A 17436-nucleotide genomic window follows, 5' to 3' on the forward strand; every position below is an offset into this window, starting at 1 on the left:
AAGGTACTACCCCTTCCACAAGATGTATCTCTTTGCCCAGTTACAACCTTACGAGCCTTTCTGTCCAGGACCTCCTCATCCTCTTCGGGTCCCCTCTTTAGGAGGGAAAAAGGTGGAACTTTATCCATTAAAGGCATCAGGCAACAAGTCCTGTACTTTATTAAGCAAGCCAATCCTGACTCTTTCCCGAAAGCACATGATGTCAGGGCAGTAGCCACCTCAATTAATATTTCCAACACATGAACTTCGATGAGTTGAAAAAGTATACCGGATGGAAATCGCCGACAGTGTTCAAACGCCATTACCTTAAGTCCTTGGAAGCTCTGAAATTTTCAGCAGTAGCAGCGGGAAACATAGTTTCCCTGATTCTAGTTAATTTATAGTAGAAGATTCAGTCTCCTTTCTACCTGCTTCACCCAACAGTTCGTCTATTCCTACCGTGTTCATTTACATTCACCTGTGTCTTAGCTGCTTTGATGATGATGTAGTGGGTGCCCCTTATTTTTTGCTAGGGGACAAACTCACAGATGATTATGGATTTTGATCTCATGGATGTTACCCCCTTATTTTTATGCTAGGGGATACATCTCATTTATAATGATTACGGGTTTTGTATATTAAGTCATATGCATTCCTTACATATTATCATGGTTGTTTATTTGCTCATTTTTAATTGCTGTTATATATTTTGATACATGCCTTTACACAGATACTATTTTGTTACATGTAAGCCAATTTACCTCTGTACATATGTAATTATACCTTATGATAAAGAAACCATGTTTATAATTAAGGGTAATTTTAAGCATATTTCTATTTTTGTATCAACTGGTGTATTTGTATCTTTTTAGCAATTATACTCTTTTTTGTATTTACTTTATTTTTTATTTGAGACCTATTCTGTTTTATTTTATTTCTTTTGTTACAATCTTGTGCTATTTCTCTGGTACGATTTCGCGCAGCGACACGAGCTGAGCCCAGAAAAGGGATTTTGACGTAAGGAAAAATCTATTTCTGGGCGATTGGCTCGTGTCGCCAGCGAAATCCCACCCTACCCATCCCTTCGCCCAAGATTGTCTGCTAACTTCAGGATGGCCACTAGAGGCGCAGCAGTCGGCAGCATGGGATGGAGTAGTAGTAGTACGAGCTGCTCACTCTGTGGGTCGGCTCTCCTCATGGAGGGTTTTTGTTGTGGGAGATTTCTATTGGTATTTGGCTCGTGGTAGTGGTCTCACTCGCCTAGTGTTCATACCGACACCCTCCTGGAGGGTGGAGCGACGTCAGTTATATGACCTTTTTCTTTATTTTATTTATTCTCTGGTATGTGTTAGTACATTTACCCTAGAAATAATAGATTAAAGGATATTTCGTTGGCGACACGAGCCAATCGCCCAGAAATAGATTTTTCCTTACGTCAAAATCCCTTATTACAGAAGGTTGACTGAGTGTCATAGGCTAGGCTAGGTACATGGTATGTACTGTAAGGGGTAGTCATAATTGTTGTTGCTAATAATAAAACATTGGAAATCAAAACTAATTTTTACAGCAAATTAAAATATTAGAAATAAGCCAAATTTTTTTATCATAAACATTCTGTAAGTTTTATTAGCTAGCTTGTGCCGTGAGCAGACGTAAACATACCATCATACAGTCTATTGAAATACTGTATACAAAATCACTTTAAAATATCTGTCAATACGTGTTATGATATTTAATTTTTTTTATATCTTGTAAAATAGGGGCACTTTTCAAGCTGCTTTATGTTTTATAATGTGACATCATTATCAGTGAAGTAATATCTATTGGAAGTAGATCCACGTAAATTGGAAAGAATCCTGATAGTAAGGATAACTTGGGAACTATCGATTCTGCAAAAGCCTTTAATTTGATTATGAAATACTACCAAGAAAATATTACCCCTTAGTAAACAAGGGTCAGAGTCAAACGCGACTGGGAACTACGAATTATGAGCATTATAAGTCAAGCACGACTGGGAATTACGAATAATGAGCAGACTGCAAAATATTTTGGCAGGCAAAAGCACTGTCTGAATTAGACAAAATCACACATAGCAATTCATTTAATATACTACGTTTATAAGTAAAGTAGCTGCAATTCATAACTCGTCTTTCTTTTGCAAATTAAGTTCCATTTGGCATCTAAAGACAGTGATCATATTGGTAAAATGAAATCGGCTGATAGTTTAAGAATGTTAACTAAATGAGAAGGCCAATGGCAGATCGCTTTGTGCGTATTATAATTTGATAATTTGGTAATAACACATGAAATATGATTTGATACAGTAAAACAAGGGTTTTATTAAAATGATGTTCAGAACTGGTGAAATCACCCTTAATGCTTATACAATCAAGTATTGTGCAAGTTTTAAACTCAACTTTGTTAATTTACAAGAAAAAGTATCTCAATTACATCTCTTCTACCAGCCAAGTGTAATGGCAATGAAGATATCGATAGTACTCAATCAGCCAAGATTTTGAGAATGGAAACAATATCGAATGCAAATGGTGTACAAAGACAATGCTTATATTCTGTAATATATGTTTAACTTTTTCAAATTATTATTTTCTCCAGAAAATCTTTATGTTTAGGCTTATAGATCTTTTCAGTTTTTAGAATTACAGATATACTATAGAGATCGTACACCTGTAACAAAGTGAGAACTCGCTCATCCTAAAGTCTAATTATGGTAATTATCCACAGTAATTGCTGTTATTACAGTTGTTTTGTTTACACTATCAAAAGTTGTATCACTAGTAATTCACATGAATAACCTACAGTTTTTGTTTTGTTTACAGTGTTGATAGTTGTGACTGTAGTTAACTATTGACACAACTATCGACTTAGTCTATAGTCTATCTTTAAAAATATAGGGCAGGATTTTAAGGTTATCACAGAATGCCTCTTTCATAATAATTATCAATAATCTTCTTAAGTTCAGTTGTGGTTCTTATTATTTTCCTCACCAAATGGGCATGGGAACAATGCCTACTAGCCACAACTGACCGAACCACCTTTGCTTAAAAAATCATATGATTCATTGGGTTGGATTCTAGTTTTTTGCTTAAGCTCAGATATATAAGTATATATATATATATATATATATATATATATATATATATATATATAAATCCATAAATAAAAATATATGCCACGAAGGAAAATAAACAACGGAGTATCCACGAGACCTTTCAATGTTCAAACGTCCTTTACTAAGCAGATAAAAACTGCCATACATGAGGAGAAGACAATACAAGAAGATTCGTATAACTGACAGATAGGGATTATAAAGAGATTAGTACCTAGAATCCGACACACCTGGAAGATGAGTAACCTTCCCAAACAAGCATAAACAATGGATGCAATTAAAAGTTTTAAGACAATCATCTCAGATACAAGGACAAGACAATTAAAGGTGACAGCTATTCAGAACTTTGGTAAACAAAAACTATGTTCACAATACATTTTAGACATACATTACAACGAAGATAACTCTAAGGCAACAAATTTTTATTTAAGTCTGTAATTATATCATTGAGGTCATTCTGAAACATGTTACAAATACAAGGGTCTAAATGAAAAAGGCCATGACTAACATTGAAATTACAATGAAAAGTAAGTTGTGTTAAAGCAGATTCTAAAAGATTTCGTGATAAGACATCTCTTGACCTTGCAATTACTGAACTACCAACCCAATTTATTCGGTGGTTGTTTTCACTTAAGTGAATGAATATTGCATTAGATGTTTGCCTAGTTTTTACAGAATATTTATGCTGGCTTAGCCTTACTTCTAGGCCCTTGCTAGACTGTCTGAGATAAAATGAGGGGCAATCCATACATGGAATTTTATATATTATGTTGTTGCTTTCTCTGGGGCCATTTTTTATTAATATTCATTTTAGTGTGTTATTATAGGAAAAAACAACGTTGACATTAAAAGCTTTTAACAATAATTTAATGGTTTTAAATCTGTTAAGATAGGTAAACTGAGAATGTTCTTAGAATTTTCTTTCTGCGTGTTATTTACACTATAAAACTTTTTGCGGGCTATATTATAACAAATATCTAATATATGTGAAGGATAGCATAAATCTTTCCCTATTTTTATGTATTCAATTTCTGGATCCAAATATTGTGGACTGACAATGTGCAATGCCCGTAAAAACATAGAAGAAAAAAATTATATTTTATGTTAAGATGGTGGCCTGAGAAGAAATGAACACAAGTTAAGTTGTTGGTCGGTTTCCTATAAATACTGAATTTACATTGAAATGGTTCTCTATGTATCAAAACATCTAAGAAAGGGAGGCAATTGTCTTCTTCTAATTCTAGAGTAAACTTAATCGATGGTACCTGGTTATTTAATTTAGAGAGTAAATCATTTACATCAATACCGACAGGCAGAACAGCTAAAATATCATCAACATAACAATACCACTTTACAGGAATATAAATGATATTAGGTAAGTAGCGTTTTTCAAAGAATTCCATGTACAAGTTTGAGAGGAGTGGCGATGAAGGATTTCCCATTGCCATGCCAAATATTTGTTGATAAAATTCACCATTGAATATAATCTTACAATCACAAATGCACAAACTCGTGAGTGAAATAATGTGACTTATAGGTAGAGGTAATTCATGCTTAGTTAGTTCATTACTAAGATATTCTAAAATAGAGTCTATAGGGACTTTAGTAAAAAGAGAACATACATCAAAACTAATGAATCTATCAGTAGGGCAAAGAGCAATTTTGTTTAATTTATCAACTAAAACTAGAGAATTATATATATGAGAATCGGAGATGGTTCCAAGTAACAGGGACAAGATCTTAGCGATATATTTCGAAAGTTTATATGAAATTGAACCAACAGTACTGATAATAGGCCACATAGGGTTATTTTCTTTGTGCGGTTTGACTAATCCGTACAAGTAAGGTAGCGAAGGAGATTTGACTGACAATTTGCCTAGTAGTTCTGTTCTATCTTTAAGGATATTTTTCACTGTGCTATTGAAGTTTTTTATGACTTGATCAAGGGGATTTTTTGTTAGTTTTTTATAAGTCACATCATGATCTAGTAGGGCTTGCATACGTGAGATGTAGTCAGCTTTATCTAAAATTACTATACTATTTGACTTATCAGCTTTTGTAATGTGGATAGTGTTGTCCTTTTTAAGATCGGTCAAACTTTTCTTATAGCGAGCAGGGAAGTTACTTTCATGCTTAATGTTGGCAGCTCTGTAAACAATACCTTTTATCATGTCAACATGATTTTGAGGAAGATCACAATATTTTTCAAATTTACTTAGGGGTGACGCAATCATTAAAGCAGAAGGTCTACTTGTTATAAAGAAAGATGAACCATATCCAAGCGCACTCACAACATTTTCCCTTATTTGTTGACTGGATAAGTTAACAACACAATCTTGACGTGCACAGTTAGTCCAATCACTGCTATCAATAAGATTTTTTAGTTTTCTGTCGAGTTTCCTTTTCAGGGCATCTGTAGTCCTACATAGTTTTTCGTAAATTTCCCGTCGCAGCGAGTCCTTCCAATCAGCCGGGATGGAATGATTGAAAGAGATCCTTGTTTTTTCCAGTTCCTTGAATTTTTCCTTCTCTTTTTGCTTGGCGGCTGCTGTGTGCTGTTTCAATAGCATAGCACTAAATTCATTGAATGGGTGATTGTCATACCTTTTTAGACGGCGTGGCAGCAAGGATTTAGGGAGCACTTGTTCAGAAAGGCACTTCTTCAAGAACTTAAGACGAATTCTGGTTGAATGTGCAGCCACAAGAGACTTGGAGAAGGTAGTGACGACACATTTCAAAAGAGGAAACAGAATAGCAAAAGTAAACGTGGCCCTCATTATGTATAACTGAATCACGAAAGTTAGGAACGTGATAAATCCATAAATAAAGATATATGCCACAAAGGAAAATAAACGACAGAGTATCCGCGAGACCTTTCGACGTTTAAACGTCCTTTACTAAGCTGTCACCTATAATCCTTTAATTGTTTTGTCCTTGTATCTGAGATGATTGTCTTAAACTTTTAATTGCACCCATTGTTTATGCTTGTTTGGGAAGGTTACTCATCTTCCAGGTGTGTCGGATTCTAGGTACTAATCTCTTTATAATCCTTATCTGTCAGTTATACGAATCTTCTTGTATTGTCTTTTTCCTCATATATGTCTGTTCACATGCTTAGTAAAGGACGTTTAAACGTCGAAAGGTCTTGCGGATACTCCGTCGTTTATTTTCCTCCGTGGCATATATCTTTATTTATATATATATATATATATATATATATATATATATATATATATATATATATATATATATATATATGTATATATGTATATATGTATAATATGTATATATGTATATAGTATATATATATATATATATATATATATATATATATATATATATATATATATATATATTATATATATATATGTTTATATATATATATATATATATATATATATAGATATATATATATATATACTATATATATACATATATATATATATACATATATATGTATACTATACATACATATATATATATATATAGTATATATGATATATATATATATATATATATATATATATATATATATATATATATATATATATATATATATATATATATATATATATATATATATATATATATATATATATATATGATATATATATATATATATATATATATATATATATATGATATGTATATATATATATATATATATATATATATATTATATATATATATATATAAAATTTATATATCTAGTATTAGATATATTATATATATAATATATATATATATATATATATATATATATATATATATATATATATATATTATATATCTATATAGTTACGTATGGGCTTGTGGCTTGAGACCCAAATATGTAAATGGAAATATTAAAAGGAAAATGCAGGATATCTTAATTCTAACTTACCTTTAAAGGATTAGTTGGGTTATGTTTACTATAGAGAAGGTCGCCATTAAAAACCAGCTGATTAATCTACATTACATTTATTTACACGACAGTTGAAAAACAAAGCAACTGGGCCGCACGTGGACCCCTCTTGTCTCTCACAAGGGGAGAGCTGGCTAAAATCAAGATTAACACCAATGCTGGTTTCCAAAATTACTCAAGTTATCTTGCGTTAAGGCAGCACTTGCCGGCGGGGAGACTTGGACATGTGACTCAGCAAATCTGGAAAAATTCCCAGATTAGATACAAAATGAAAGGAAGACTTCTTGCACAAGTTACGGTTATTCAGTTTTATCTAACACACTGGGGGAAGGAACTCTAGTGTTTAAATGAGGTATGCAATGAAGACTTAAGCTTTAACAAGTCACAAGGGGAAGCACATGGCCCGATGAGGACAAAGGGATTTAATTGTAAAAGTGATACAAAGGAGATTTGAAAATGAAATAAGCAAGAGTCCTCTTGGAGAAACAGAGCTGGTTGGGGTTTTGCACTTTCTAGATGTACTTTTAATCCTTGAGGCTTGAACATGTGTTGTGATATGAAGGTGGTCCAACCAGCGTGTGACGACAAAGGCCTGACTTCCAGTCAGAATAGAGAAGGATACGTCTATCATCCTGTAGTTACTGGCGTCGACTGAGTCAGAAGCTGGATGTTTTGGAATCGCATGGATTTCACACATAGCCTCCGGCATTGTCTGAAAAGTACAAACAACAACCAGCGAATTTGGAAGGGAAAAGAGGTCTTATGTTAGGAATCCCCAAAGCCCATATAGAGGCCTAGCTAATCCCGTGACCTGCCTGTCTTACTCTAAGCTCCAGCCTAAACGGAAATTCCTTTCCCTCGGCCTACCTCGTGTTTCTCTCCCAAAATCAGCTGATTAGGAGAAAATTGGCTGCTCATCTAGAACTAAAATAAGACTGAATTATATTGTGAAGTCGAGGCGTTCAATATCTGTAAATATATATATATATATATATATATATATATATATATATATATATATATATATATATATATATATATATATATACGTACATACACGCACACACATACATACATACATACATACATACATACAGGCAGTCCCCGGCTTAAGACAGGTTCTGTTCTTGAGACACGTCGTAAGCTGAAAATCATTGTAGGCCAGAAAATCGTCAAAAATCCTGAGAAAACCTTACTTTTAATGCCTTAGGTGTATTAAAAACTATGTAAACTCCATTATTATTGCATTTGTAACTAAAAAAGCCTTCAAATATTGATTATTTTGCATTTTTGGAGTCATATTTCTTCTGTCAGATTGGTGTCAAAAACGTTGTAACCCTGGAACATGCGTTGTAAAACTGGAAATAAGGTGTGTGTGTGTGCACAGAGGTAGAGGAAATATATATACAAATTCTTGCAGCAGTAATTCTTAATTTCATTTATGTACATTTTCAGGCGCATCTTCCGGTCACTCCGACGGTCACACACACTGATGTCTCAGCCTGCAATTGATGTGAAACCCATTCCAAGGGAAGAACTTGTTCCACAATATGTAGAAAAGCTGAAAGACTCAGAGCTTGGATTTAGAAGAGAATATGAGGTTAGTTAAAGTAAAATCTGTTTATTTAAAATTTAATTGACAAAATCTCTTTCAAATATAAACTAGTACATACATTAAATTCAAAAATTGTGACTTAACAGAAAGGAGCATGTGCCTAATGAAAAAGGCTTTGGAGTTTGACATGTATTTAGAGTACTTTTGTTCATAGTAGATATGCAAGGGCTTAGGTACCTTATTCAATTTTAATGTGAGAAGCATTTGGTTATTATAAAACTCGTCTGTTATTTTGAGTTTTTTTTTTTTTTTTTTTTTTTTTTTTTTTTTTTTTTTTTTTTTTTTTTTTTTTTTTTTTTTTTTTTTTTTAGTCACAGCATTAAGAGATTTGTTTTATGGAGAATATTTACATTGTAATTTCAGGATTTTTCTCATGCATGCTTCTCTCCATGTTTCCATTTTTCTTTTAACTTTATCACTTATGGGTGACTAATATAGGCGTGATCCAACTTGATATTCTTTGTGCACTTGTAATATATGTTTATCTATCTTAAATAGTTTTAGATTTTTATTGTATAATTACTTCATTTATCTTTTCTGAGAGAGAGTTTTTATTGAAAACATGATACTACATCAGTAATTTTTCTATATTTTTTTTATTGAAATAAGTAGGTAATTTTTCTCATTGTGCTATGGAAAGCGAATGAAGGCTTCATCATGAGCAGGTTTTTTGGCAAATTTTTTTGTGGGAAAGTGCAAAATATTCCGATATCACAAACCATTTTGTTACATAAACTTAATTTGGGACTTTGTATGCCATTGTATAGAGCAGTTATTCAACTGCCAAATGAAATGAAATTGAGCAGTCTACATTGAAAATTGTTGTAGGTATAAGTATTTGAACAAAGAAGGTATAAAAGTTACTCTTCTTACAGACCATATGACCTAGTTTGTCATTTATTTGTTCATATTTTCTTTGCTATAATTACAACTTTTGCCATTGCAATTACTAGGTAATTTATTTTGCAATGCCAAAAGTTGTAATTATAGCAAAGAAAATATGAACAAATAAATGACAAACTAGGTTATATGGTCTGTAAGAAGAGTAACAGTCACCCATGCAGTAAGAGCAAAAACTTTTATACCTTCTTTGTTCAAATACTTGTACCTCCAACAATTTTCAAGGTAGACTGCTCAATTTTATTTCATTTGGCTGTTGAATAATTGCTCTATACAATGGCATACAAAGTCTCAAAAAAAAGTTTATGGATAAATAGCAAAAACTTTATATAACTAGGTTTTTTCACAAACGTTTATTTGGGGAATGCAAAATTTTCTTGTATTTAATAATTTCCACTTGTTACTCCACCTGCATAAAAGTTAATTTGGGGTATTTTTTATGCCATTGTATAGAGAAATAATTTTGCTGCAAAGTGAAACAAAGTGAGTGGTCTACCTTGAAAATTGTCAGAACTACGAGTCTGAACAAAAAAGTTATAAACATTTATGCTTACCCACCGAGTTTATATAATTTACTCCATTTGTTATGGTTTGCTAAAAATGACATTTTTTTTAGTTTTTGGATTGGTAAAGGTTAGTTTTCATTTTCAGAACACTTGGAATTTCTTTTAGTTTCCAAGTCCAGAATACCAGGAATTTCTTTTTCTTTCCAAGTCCAGAGCACCAGGAATTTCTTATTGTTTCTAAGTCCAGAATACCCTGAATTTCTTTTTGTTTTCAAGTCCAGAACACCAGGAATTTTCTTTTTGTTTCCAAGTCCAGAACACCAGGAATTTTCTTTTTGTTTCCAAGTCCAGAATACCCAGAATTTCTTTTTGTTTCTGAGTTCGGAATACCCTAAATTTCTTTTTGTTTCCAAGTCCAGAACACCAGGAATTACTTTTTGTTTCCAAGTCTGGAACACCAGGAATTTTTTTGTGTGTTTCCAAGCCCAGAACACCAGGAATTTCTGTTTCCAAGTCCGGAACACCAGGAATTTATTTGTTTCCAAGTCCAGACAGGAATTTCTTTTTTGTTTCCACGTCCAGAACACAAGAATTTCTTTTTTGGTTCCAAGTCAAGAACACTGTGAATTTCTTTTTGTTTCCAAGCCAAGAACACCAGGAATTTTTTGTTTCCAAGTCTGGAACACAAGAATTTCCTTTTTGTTTCATAGCCCAGAACACCAGGAATTTCCTTGTTTCCAAGTCCAGAACACCAGGAATTTCTTATTTGTTTCCATGTTCAGAACACTGATTTTCTTTTTTGTTTCCAAGTCCAGAAAACTTTGAATTTCTTTTCGTTTCCAAGCTGAGAACACCAGGAATTTCTTTGTTTCCAAGTCCAGAACACAAGAATTTCCCTTTTGTTTCCAAGCCCAGAACACCAGGAATTTCTTTTTTGTTTCCAAGTCCAGAAAACTGTGAATTTCTTTTTGTTTCCAAGGCTGGAACACCAGGAATTTCCTTTTTGTTTTGAAGTCCAGAAGACTGAATTTCTTTTTGTTTCCAAGCCCAGAACACCTGGAATTTCTTTTTTTGTTTTTAAGTCTAGAAGAATGAATTTTTTTTTTCCCAAGCCAAGATCACCAGGAATTTCTTTTTGTGTCCAAGTCCAGAACACCTTGAAATTCTTTTAGTTTTCAAGTCCAAAACACCCGGAATGGTTCTTAGTTTTGTAGTCCAGAACACCTGGAAGTACTTTTTGTTTTCAATTCCATAACATTAGAAATTTCTTTTAGTTTTCAAGTCCAGAACATCTGGAATGTGTTAGTTTTCAAGTCCAGAACACATTGGAATTTCTTTATTTTCAAGTCCAGAGCATCAGGATTTTTTTTTTTTTAGTTTTCAAGTCTATAACACCTGGAGTGTCATTGTTTTCAAGTCCAGAACCTCTGGAATTTCTTACACTTTTCCAGGATAATTTCAGGTCCTTTTGACATGACACTGAAACTTATGTTCATATCCTGGGTCAAGTTTCATTCCTGAAACAACCAGTGGGAGCTGAATTGGATTGCCAGTCCTCTGATAGTGATCAGATCACAGTTATCAACATAATTATCTCAATTGATACTCTGTTGGATGAGGGAAATACTCCCTGTAATTAGCCCTTGTAGTATGCCAGGGGTGAGTGTTTGTTCTTTCTGGCCACCAAGATGGATATTTGGAATTATTGTATTCATGTAATACTTAGCTTCATAAAGCAAGGTTGGTGTACACTAGTCTCTCAATAATTTTTAAAGTGAAACCAAGAATCTGGGCAATCGTAGACAAATAAAAAAGAAAGTAATTATTTAAAGGTAACTCAAATGCTTCCCCAATTATAGATAATAAGTAATAATAAAACATTTACTTATGTAATTCATAAAAATCTTACCAATATTACTAAATACATTCAGTAAAGATATGTAAACAGGCTCCAGAATAGGTTCATCTTCGAGAACCTCACAGTTCCTCAAAGATAATGAGCTCATGATGCTATAGTTACACCACAAAAATCTCACTGACTCAGTTGTCTGCTACTATTATAATTATTAAGATTGTTCTAGATAACTGCAATTCAGGGTGTGACCTTTCTCCGCTGTAGCGGGATTGTAAGTAGAAGCTGGTCCTCTGGGTTTTTCCTTTGGGAAATGTGGCTGGTGTGGAAGAATCTGAAAATCTAGGTGTGGCCTTTTGCCAGTGTGGATGGAGTGAAAAAAAGAAGCTGGAATTCTTGTTTTGACCTTTTGGCAATGTGAAAATAGTTGATGAAGTAGCAAGAATCCTTGGCTTGATATTTGGTCAATGAGGAGTGAGTGGTAAGATTAACAAGTATATTAAGTTTGACCATTTGGCAATGTGGAAGGAGAAGCTGGAATTCTGGGTTTGATCTCTGTTCAGTGTGGAGGGAGTGGAAGGAGAAGCTGGAATTCTGGGTTTGAATATGGGCATTGTGGAGAGAGTGGAAAGAGAAGTTGGAATTCTGGGTTTGATCTTAGGCATTGTTTTGAGAGAGTGGAAAGAGAAGTTGGAATTCTGGGTTTGATCTTGGACATTGAGAATAGAGTGGAAAGAGGAGTTGGAATTCTGGGTTTGATCTTGGGCATTGTGGAGAGAGTGGAAAAAGAAGTTTGAATTCTGGGTTTGATCTTGGGCATTGTGGTGAGAGTGGAAAAAGAAGTTGGAATTCTGGGTTTGATCTTGGGCATTGTTGAGGGATTGGAAAGAGAAGTTGGAATTCTGGGTTTGGATATGGGAATTAAGGAGAGAGTGGAAAGAGAAGTTGGAATTCTGGGTTTGATTTTGGGTATTGTGGAGAGAGTGGAAGGAGAAGTAGGAATTCTAGGTTTGATTATGGGCATTGTTGAGAGAGCATAAAGAGAAGTTTGAGTTCTGGGTTTTATCTTGGACATTGAGTTAAGAATGGAAAGAAAAGTTGAAATTCTGGGTTTGACCTTCAGGCATTGTGGAGAGAGTGGAAGGAGAAGGTGGAATTCTGGGTTTGATCTTGGGCACTGTGGAGAAAGTGGAAAGAGAAGTTGGAATTCTGGGTTTGATATTGGGCATTGTTGAGACAGTGCAAATAGAAGTTGGAATTCTGGGTGTGATCTTGGGCATTGAGGAGAGAGTGGGAAGAGAAGTTGGAATTCTGGGTTGGTTTTTGGGCATTGTGGAAAGAGCAACTGGAATTGTGGGTTTGATCTTGGACATTGAGCAGAGAGTGGAAAGAGATCCTGGAATTCTGGGATTGACTTTTGAGCAGTTTGGAGAGATTGGAAAGAGAAGCTGGAATTCTTGGTGTGACCATTAATCATTGTGGAGAGAGTGGAAAAAGAAGCTGGAATTCTAGATACAACCCTTAGGCATTGTGGAGACAATGGAAAGGGAAGTTCTAATCCAGGGCTCGACCCTTTTGCAGTGTGGAACAAGTGGAAAGAAAAGCATTAATTTTGTTGCTGACCTTCTGGAAGTGTACAGTAGGTACCTTGACCTACGAGTTTAATTCGTTTCGTGGCTGAGCTCGTAGCTCAACTTACTCGCATGTCAAATAAATTTTTCCCATTGAAAATACTTAAAATGCCCTTCATCCATTCCAACCCTCAAAATGCCACCCTACAATTCTATGTTTTATGTTACTAGATAAGGAAAATACATTTCTAAATCACAAATATTGTAGAAAAATATAATAGAAAGAATATGCTAAGATATACTAATAAGGTTTTATACAGTGTTGAGGTAGTGTTCAAGTTACGATAATTTTTCTTATGATAATCCGATTTTACAAGAGATCACATTACAATAGCCTAACTTTATCCCATCTTCTATTATATAAGTTCAAAAACAGCAAAAGAGAATGAAGAAAGTATTGTTTTAACATTATACTCATTGTGTAAATGTGTACAGCCATGAACAGCGGAACGAGACAACTTTTTGTGCTAAGTACAATCGAATTGGATAACAACATCCGTTTGGCTTGTATTTCAGCCATTGTACGATAGTAAACAATTACCGAAATTGTTATAAAAAATTACATTGTAATAACTCTATTTACCTTAGATCAAAGATCAACATGGAAACATAATGTTAAATGCAAACCAAGTTGTAGCTGAAGTTGAGGAAACTGTTCAAGCTGCTAATGACTATTATCGTGCATTGGCAACAAGGATAAAACTCCTGTAAATATATGCTATCAAACAGAACCGTAGATAAAATTGAGAGAAAATCTTTTTACAAAACTACTGTGATTGAAAGAACACATTTTACTGTTGTTTTTGCGCCAATATCAAATAAGTAACGTAAAGCTCACATTATGATGAAATAAAGTGAAAATAGCAAACGGAATCACAATTTTTTTCTCAATAATCTTGCCGCCAACGTAATGTCAATCACAGAGAGATGTATTCAAGTCATATTTTGACTTAAAAACTTAAAAACACGTTGTATAATGAAAAATGACCTTGTCTCATATAAGTCAATTATGTAGATATTCGTTTATGCTAACTAGAAGCAAGAAATATTGCTCAGAATTGAGTTAAATATGGTGAATCAAACTTTCATTTGCCATCAGCTGATTTCCAGACCAAAAACATTGACCTCTATGTTAGTAGTATTCTGTAATACAATATGAGAATACATACAATATTATTGGATAAATTGAAGTAATGTATAAGTTTATAAAAGTCATGGAAAAGATGCATATTTACTTTTTCTTCTTTGCTTATCTTATTTTTTGTCACTATGTCATCTACGTAGCAGCGGCATCTCGAGCTCATACCTCAATTTTTTGCTTGTGTAACAAAGCAAAAAATCGACAGAGTGGTGTCTCGTACCTCGGAAAACTCGTATATCAATTCACTCATAGGTCAAGGTAACACTGTAGTTATTTTGGTCAGCCTTGCATTATCATTCATTGAAATTTAATAGTTTAATACTGAATAGACAGTGAAAGCTTTGAAGTGTCAAAGGAAATGTAGTAACAATGGTTTCGGATGTCTTACAAGGGTTTGCAGGGTGTCTAGATCATTTTTTTAAAGGTTATTTTCCATGTAAGTGATGAATCATTAAATGAATTAAAATATAATGTGTGGTTTTACTGTATGTTTCCACTGAAGACTAATACCAATTCATTTTCAGTCTCTTCCCGAGAAGTTCTATGACCGCACAAGTCGAGCATCAGATATGATTGAGAATGCACAAAAGAATCGTTACCCAGATATCAAGGCATATGATCAAACACGGGTGAAGTTAACACAGATAAATGGAGCAATTGGTTCAGATTACATCAATGCAAACTATGTATTAGGATACAAAGAACGCAAGAAGTTCATTTGCGCTCAAGGTGAGTACATTCATGATTTTGTTAGCATTTTATAAGTAGACAGACCACCCTAACCTCTGAGCTCATTATTTTCCATGAATATATCTATAGATAGCTTCTTTTAATAAAATTAAAATTATGGATGACTGCAAAAAATCTCCTAAAGAGTCTGCAAAGTAAAACAACAGTTTTTCTTATATGGAGTGTAAGTAAAATTTTAATAAAACAGTCTTGTGGAATCTCTCTCTCTCTCTCTCTCTCTCTCTCTCTCTCTCTCTCTCTCTCTCTCTCTCTCTCTCAAAACTTGATATTGGGAAAAAGGAGACTTTATGTCATACAGTGTACGAGCTAAGTTTAAAAAGAACACAAATAAAATAAAAGCTGAAGAAAAAATAAAAAGCTTCCAAGATAATAAATGCAAAACTATCTAACTGTTACAAATTACTATAAGATGAGTTACTGTTTGATCAGTGGTTACTAACCATTGATCAAGCAATAACTTGTTAAAAATTTTCCATGCTGTAAACTAAGCTAACTTACACAGCAAGCATACATAGTTGTGTAATTGATTCAAAAACCAATAAAGCAATCATTATCGTAGATAAAAATGCAAGAATAAAGCAGAAAACCAAAAGTAATCTAACCTACACAGCTGTGTATGTGAAGCAAAAAAAGACAGGAAATCAAGAATATCTAATAATAAAGTGCCTTAGTGGCGTGGTCAGTATGGTGTTGGTGTGCCACCTCGTTGGCCGCCTGTTCAATTCTTGGGCATTCCATTGAGGAATGAGAGATGTGTATTTCTGGTGATAGAAGTTCACTCTCAACGTGGTTCGGAAGTCACGTAAAGCCGTAGGTCCCGTTGCTGAATAACCACTGGTTCCATGCAACGTAAAAGCACCATACAAACTGGTTTTTATGAGAGAGTAGTTTGCATTGGTCTATCAGTACTAAGTTTTCAAAATTTTCCAAATAAACTTCCCAAGTCATTTAATACTCATTTTTCCCTTTTACTAGTCATTTTCATCAAAGCCTATTTCAACAAAAGAAAAAAAAAAATAAATCAAATGCCAACAGTTAGTCAAAACAAGTTAACCTAGAAAAAAATTCTTACTTCATATTCAGCAATGACGGATTTCAAGTTGTCGACTGCTGCCAAAATGGAAGTTGCTTTTTAGTTTTGATAAAATAGGTCTTCCTCTTCGACTTGTAGGTAGATGAATACATGATACGGCTGATCAGTATATACTTCGCAGATCTGGATAATATGTATGGCAATGATGATGAAATTGATCATTCATACACACTGCACTATGATGTCACAAATGTGTGAGGGAGAGCCTTCGTCTTAGCTAATGGCTGAGCTGAAGCCTTCAGAATACACTTCACAGATCTGAATATGTAATACCTATGGCGTTAATGATGATACTGATCATTCAGAATACACTTCGCAGATCTGAATGATACATATGACGATGGTGATGATACCGATCATTCATACACACTGCACTATAATGGCATAAATAATTGAGGCAGAGCCTTCCGTCTTAGCTAATGGCTGAGCAAGAAATCTTTCTCTCACATTCCCCCTTGGAGGAATAATAGAGTTTTCACTCCAAGCATTCCCCCCAGCCCTTCTCTCAGATACCAGCGAACACCCCCCACACCTTACATACTTTAAAAGACAATAGATTTGATACGTTTTGTGGCGCGTGACTCGCAGATTTTGAATGGTTTCGCAGATACAGAAAATCTATTTTTGAGAACTAGCGACCACATAAAAGGGGAATGGCACAATTCGAACATGCATAATTCGGAACCGGACTGTACTTACTTGAGCAGGCATAGACCCATTGTAGCCAAGTGGGCAATCATTTCTATTGCTTTTTAGGCTGAAATATTTATGTAAAATCTACTGGTCACTTTTTTTAAAGATGCATATATGTATATGAGAGGGAGTAGACTTTTAATCCTTCCCATGGTCGGGTCAGCAACATGACCTCTTTGTGATTATGGGACATGGTTTTGTTTCCCATTACAATTTCTTAAAAAAAATTACTTGAACTTGGATCT

General features: G+C 33.9%; 1 protein-coding gene across 2 annotated transcripts in view; it reads left to right on the plus strand.

Annotated features, from left to right (window-relative positions):
- Positions 1 to 17436, plus strand: part of LOC135205750 (tyrosine-protein phosphatase 69D-like) — a 472711-nt gene that overhangs the window by 290177 nt on the left and 165098 nt on the right. For both annotated transcript variants that reach the window (XR_010312592.1, XM_064236870.1), the window contains exons 15-16: positions 8466 to 8610; positions 15180 to 15384. Coding sequence is in view for 1 of the 2 variants with exons in the window: in XM_064236870.1 (XP_064092940.1) it covers positions 8466 to 8610; positions 15180 to 15384 (350 nt within the window). In the remaining variant the exon portion in view is untranslated. The remainder of the gene's footprint in view (positions 1 to 8465; positions 8611 to 15179; positions 15385 to 17436) is intronic.

Source organism: Macrobrachium nipponense, chromosome 11 (genome assembly GCF_015104395.2).
Source record: "Macrobrachium nipponense isolate FS-2020 chromosome 11, ASM1510439v2, whole genome shotgun sequence".
NCBI lineage: Eukaryota > Metazoa > Arthropoda > Malacostraca > Decapoda > Palaemonidae > Macrobrachium > Macrobrachium nipponense.